This window comes from Tupaia chinensis, unplaced genomic scaffold (genome assembly GCF_000334495.1).
Source record: "Tupaia chinensis unplaced genomic scaffold, TupChi_1.0 Scaffold138416_1, whole genome shotgun sequence".
Taxonomy (NCBI): domain Eukaryota; kingdom Metazoa; phylum Chordata; class Mammalia; order Scandentia; family Tupaiidae; genus Tupaia; species Tupaia belangeri.
Window position 1 is genome coordinate 54,349 of NW_006198314.1, and position 6,160 is coordinate 60,508.

General features: G+C 39.7%; 1 protein-coding gene across 1 annotated transcript in view; it reads left to right on the top strand.

Annotated features, from left to right (window-relative positions):
- Positions 1 to 62: 62 nt before the first annotated feature.
- Positions 63 to 6,160, top strand: part of BRWD3 (bromodomain and WD repeat domain containing 3) — a gene marked incomplete at its 5' end in the record, with an annotated part of 164,543 nt that continues 158,445 nt past the window's right edge. The window contains 3 exon segments of the mRNA XM_027765487.1: positions 63 to 121; positions 316 to 345; positions 752 to 811. Coding sequence (XP_027621288.1) covers positions 63 to 121; positions 316 to 345; positions 752 to 811 — 149 coding nt within the window.

Genomic DNA, 6,160 nt, shown 5'->3' on the forward strand with positions numbered 1-6,160 from the left:
AAAGCTTCTATTTCTCTGCCTTGCCTCCCCTCTCAACCTCTCTCTTCCCCCCTCTTCCTCAGAGCTGTATTACCTGATCGCTAGGTTCTTGCAGTCCGGACCCTGCAACAAATCCGCTCAGGTGAGGAGATCTGAGAGTCGTGGGGAATGGTCCCAGTGGTGAAATCGAGGCTGTGGGACGAACGGTTCCGTTGAGAGTGAGGAAAAGGCCGGCCCTGACTAGTCCTACCGTCAGCGGCTGGGTTCGAAGTGGGGTGGTTCGAATGGGTTGATGGCCCGAGCTGCTCTTCACATCCGTGTTTCCCTTTTGCTTAGGTGCTAGTGCAGGAGCTGGAGGAGCATCAGGTACGGAGCCCCTTCGGGAAGGGGTGGGGAGGGCTGGGGTGAGACTGGAGGAAGGGGAGGGCAAGTCAGGGGCGAAGGGCAAGGGCTGGGAAGGAGGCTTCTTTCTGGGCACCCATAGCTGTTGTCACCGGGGTGAGCCGGCTTCTTCCCTCAAAAGGCAAAGACAACGCCGGGGTCTTAACTCGCCCCGTCTTTATTCTCGTGGGAGGCAGTTTTTCAGGATTTCCTCCTCCTTGGCCTCCCCCCCCCCCAACTCCCTCGTCTAGCTGAGGCAATAGCTATTGGGCCAAGAGAAATAAAGACGCCAAAGAGGAGCAGAACCCAGCCTGGGTCGGTTGATTGGGAAGGGAGGCTCTGCCTTCATCTTTTGCCACTCCCCACCCCTTTCTTTTCCTCTGGCCCCCAGCTGATTCCGCGCCGCTTAGACTGGGAGGGGAAAGAGCACCGCAGAAGCTTCGAGGATCTGGTAAGTAAACTTTTTCATTTCAACTTAACCCAACTCTTTCTCCACTCTCTCCCCACCTTGTACCCCCAACCCGCTCCGGAGCCCTCAGCCAACAGGGCTCCAGAGCTCTGTGCGGATCCGAAGAACGGCTGCCCCTTCCCCCCTCCCGGCGAGTCCGAACAAGGGTACCTTGCCCTCCCCTTGGCCTCGCTTGTTTCCACAGAAAACTTTGATGAATGTGAGTTGCTTATCAGAGGTGCTGTGTTGTTAGATTATGAATATGTTACAAACACCAAGGCCCATTGTAGGGGGAAAAGGGAGAGAAACCAGGGGGTTATCTTGGGGCACGTACCAAGGACTGACGCTGGCCAATGACAGCGTTGGTAACAGCTCGGAGTTCCGGATTAGTGGAAGAAAACTGGTTTCTGGTTGGTCCAGACTTGAAATACGGGAACTGAGGCCAGGCTTGGTCTATTTTTTAGGGGTGGGGGGAAGGGGCTCAGGAGGGGAGCCGACGACCTGAGAATGTGAAAAACCACACAATTAAAAATAATAAGGAGCATCGAGTTAATTCCAAAATTTGCTAGTTTTAGATCATGGACTACCGAATAAAAACATAATCCTTGTATATTTCAAATCTTAGAGAATAGCTCATTAAATAATCTGCAAGTCACATTTGTACAGATGGATTTTAACTAAATAGAAACTATGGATTATGGCCTTTTTGTGAATTGGCGAAACACGATTTGGGGTTTACAAGGAAACAAGAATGGGCATATTTTAAAATAGAATATACTTTAGTAAAGGACCAAAGCTGTTAGATTGATTGGGTTGTTTCTCCTGCAGATATAATTCATAATATAAATGCACCTTGTGTTCTGCCTTGACTCACAGAAAAATTTGATTGTTTTAATTTTGGGGCCACTGGCACAGTGAATTGGAGGGTAATGAAAGGAGAAAGGGGTGATGTTACTACAACCTAAATTCAGCTCTCTTTCTTTCAAATAAGATCTAAGGGGAGGAAAAGTGGATGAACTTAAAAGTTGGAGGAGTATGGTAGACTAAACTTATATGAAACGATTTTGTATGCAACAAGGCTTTAAATTGCTTTGGTATTTGTTTTGATATTTTTATTATATCAGTAGTGAGGCCAGATTAATGAGTATAGACTCTACCAAGTTTTTTTCTTGTATCTTGCAAATATCATTAATATAATAATTATGATAAGGGTAAACTAGATCATCTGTATTAACAGTAATACTTTCTCCAATAGATAAAATTGTTTTTGAAAAAACTGCGTTGATTACCGGTTATTTAATTTGTAGTCAGAATTTTTTTTTTTTTTGGAGAGGTTTTTGCTATAGGGTGCCTGCGCTCGCCAGACAGACAGAGACAGAGAGACAGAAAGCAAGAAATCACCCCCAGGGGGGATGGTCACGCTGCAATCCCTTCTCCTCCATTCTCCTCTCGGGATCTTGGGCATGCACGCACACGCGCGGGCGTTTAAGCCACTGGGTCCGGGACGTGAACTGCGGTTGACTACGTGGGAATCCAGTGACATAGCCATTATGCTAACTGCTGGTTCCCTGTAGTCAGAATTTTTATTAGACTTAAATATTCCTCCCAAAAAAGGCAAAAACAAAGACTACCAATATGTGTTTTAACACAATGACTGATACAGTTTTGAAGATAGGCTATTTTTTTTCAAAGAATTATTTAATTTTATTTGTTATTATTATTTTTTGTAGAATTTATTTAACTTTATTTATTTGTTTAAATTTTACCAGAGAGAAAAGAATTTTTATTAGACTTAAATATTCCTCCCAAAAAAGGCAAAAACAAAGACTACCAATATGTGTTTTAACACAATGACTGATACAGTTTTGAAGATAGGCTATTTTTTTTCAAAGAATTATTTAATTTTATTTGTTATTATTATTTTTTGTAGAATTTATTTAACTTTATTTATTTGTTTAAATTTTACCAGAGAGAAATAGAGCAAGTGAGCGAGGGAGGGAGGGAGGGAGAGAGAGAGAGGGAGAGAGAGAGAGAGGAAAAAAAAGCTGCCAGGTCCAGGATTGGAGCTGTGGTTGGCCATGTCGGAGTCCAGCACCCTTAACCACCATGCCACCTGCTGGCCTCATTATTATTTTTTTTAATTTGACCAGAAAGAGACAGAGAGAGAGAAAGGGAAAGTGAAAAAGCAAGTTTTTCTTAATTGTTTTACATATACTTGTGCATTTCAATAATCATCATTTTAATGGTAAGAAAAAAATCCGTTTGTATTTAAGATGCTACAATTCAAACTCTAATAATCATTATTTTAATGGTAAGAAAATTCGTTTGTATTTAAGATGCTACAATTCAAACTCTACTTTTTGTAGAGCATCTGAGTTACTTCCAGTTTTTCATTAATATCTTCACATAGTTAGGTGGTCTTTCTCTGCTTTTTTCTTCTGTTCTCTCCCCAACCCCTCCCAAAGTTATTTTCCTGGGCTTTATTCCCTAAAATTTTCAGGGCAAAGGGACTCATCAGTATTCTAGCCCTTGTCCTATATTGCAAGATTGCTCTCTGACGGCTGTACTAACCATTCAATAGTTAAGGTCACTTTCTAGGTAAGAGTGAGGATTTTTTTTTGTAGTTTGTAACCTTTTTGTGGCATTAATAGATGAGAATAACTGAGTAACTCCTAATTGATTTTAAGTAGCTCTTTTTTTTTTCATTCTTAGTGAGGCTTAGCTCTTAGCTTTTAACAAGTTACTTTGCAAAAATTGTTAATACATTTGTGTATCTTCCCATATATTCAATTTTAACCTTTTATTTTTTACTTTTTAAAAATATTTCTTTATACATTGTTAATTTTTATATACACAGATAATTCTTATATTGTTTGAACATTATCTACAGATAAGTAATATACCTTTTTGTTTTTATTTAATCTTCATAGTGTGCTTAGGTTTTTGTTTTTCCATACTGTGATCCAAAGTTTCTAAGGATATTTTTGATCTCATAGTCTTCTTTTAAGTCAAATGTCTGTTTTCTATGTATTTCTTTGTAAAGAAAGATGGGGCAGGAATGAATGAGAATTTGAATAGAAGGAAAAGAAGTGTAGTGGTAGAGAACTGAGTGATCAGTGTTTGATTGCTAGGTTCATCAGTTGCTGATTAAAATTATTTCACATCCAACCTCTGATTTTGAGTGACTTCATTGTGAGAGAGATGGGATATTTTTTCTTGGTAGGTATTTTTCAGAGAGCTGATACAACGTATTTACACTGTAGTCTTTGTTTTTTTGCTACAGGGCATGTGTGCTGAGAGGTTTTTGCTATAGGGCGTGTGTGCTTGCCAGAAAGACAGAGACACAGAGACAGAAAGCAAGAAATCACCCCTGGGGTGGGGGTGGGGGATGGTCATGCAGCAATCCCTTCTCCTCCATTGTCCTCTTAGGATCTTGGGCACGCACGAACACGTGCCCAGCGTGAGTTTAAGCCACCTGGTCCAGGACTCCAACCGTGGTGGACTACATGGGAGTCTAGCAACATAGCCATTAGACTAACTGCTGGTCCCACACTGTAGACTTTGATTTAGCTACATGTTTTCAACTGAAATTTAGGACAAAGTATTAATACATTTTATAATCTTGATTTACCTGTCAAGTTAAATTATATATTGATACTCAAACTTCAGATGTACTTGAGTATGAAAAAAAGGAATATAAATACATATGAAGAGGTGAAGAATAAAAGAAGGCTATCAACATACTGTATTGAGGTTGTACAGCCACATATTGATATATTGCCTATCTGTAACAAAATCGTGCCTTTCTTGTCACATGTATACCTTCTTTTGACTTGATTTTATTTATTGCTTAACTTGATTTATCCAGAAGAATATTAAGATAATGATACATTGACTTCTTCAGCACTTCATTGTTACTGTTACTACTTCATATTCTAGAATTAAGTTCCCCCCACCATCTTTTCTTTAATGATTATTGTTTTAGTAACCAGATTTAGTGTTGTGCTTACAGTTTGGAACACAATGGAAAATGCTTATTTGTTAAAGCTATTGTCAGGCAAGTATTGACATATCCAGATCTGAAGTACCTTGAAAAAATAAGTCTGCACGGGGACCAGCAGTTAGCATAATGGCTATGTCACTGGACTCCCACGTAGTCGACCGCGGTTCGCGTCCCAGACCCGGTGGTTTAAAACTCACGCCGGGCGCGTGTGCGTGCGTGCCCAAGATCCCGAGAGGAGAATGGAGGAGAAGGGATTGCGATGTGGCCATCCCCCCTGGGGGGTGATTTCTCGCTTTCTGTCTCTCTGTCTCTCTCTGTCTGTCTGGTGAGTGCACGCACCCTGTAGCAAAAAAAAATCTCAAAAAAAGAAAAAAGTCTGTGCATGAAATGATTATTAGTTTATGTTGAACTGTAAGGTTTTTGAATATGGCATTCAAAATAGAGCACTCTAAATTAATTTTGTAGCATTTTAAGGAATGATAGAAAATTTTAAAGTTGTGATTGTTTCTAAAGTTTGATCTGGGTGTTTTTATTTTCTGCTACTTAGTTGACTTACTGATAACATAAGGGTTAGATTTGCTTTTTTGCCATTTATCTTAAGGTGGATAATTTAAATAATTACAAATGTCTTTTCTGTTGACCCTATTGAATTGTTGGCTATTTTATTGCTTCCTCCTTGAGCTGTTTTTGGGAGGACTAACAGAGTAATCAGGAGTGTGTATGTGTGTGTATCTATATAAATGAACAGTTTTTGTTAATTTAATTGTATAGATTGAAAGGGTGATTTGGAAACTTTCTTAAAGACACATTTTAAAATTTTAGAATTATTTCAAGGGAAGTCCTATTATATGACAGAATTTAAGGCATAATTATCTTTTTTTTTGAAGAGGTTTTTGCTGTAGGGCACGTGTGCTGGCCAGACAGAGAGAGATATAGAGACAGAAAGTGAGAAATCACCCCCCGGGGGGATGGCTATGCCACAATCCTTTCTCCTCCATTCTCCTCTCGGGATCTTGGGCACGCACGCACATATGCCCCTGCGTTAGTTTAAGCCACCAGGTCCGGGACCTGACCTGCAGTTGACTACATGAGAGTCCAGCGAGATAGCCATTATGCTAACTGCTGGTCTCAAGGCATAATTATCTTTAGATGTGGCATATATTTTTACATTTATTCAGCATATTTCATACCTAGAATTCAAAGTGCAAATTAATGTTTTCACTTGGAGTGCCCTAGATTGTATTACCCTCATTTTATATACAACAGACATGAATTAATTTTGTTTTTTTAAATAATTATTTTATTTAACTTTATAATTTATTTATTTCAATTTAACCAGACAGGGTGAA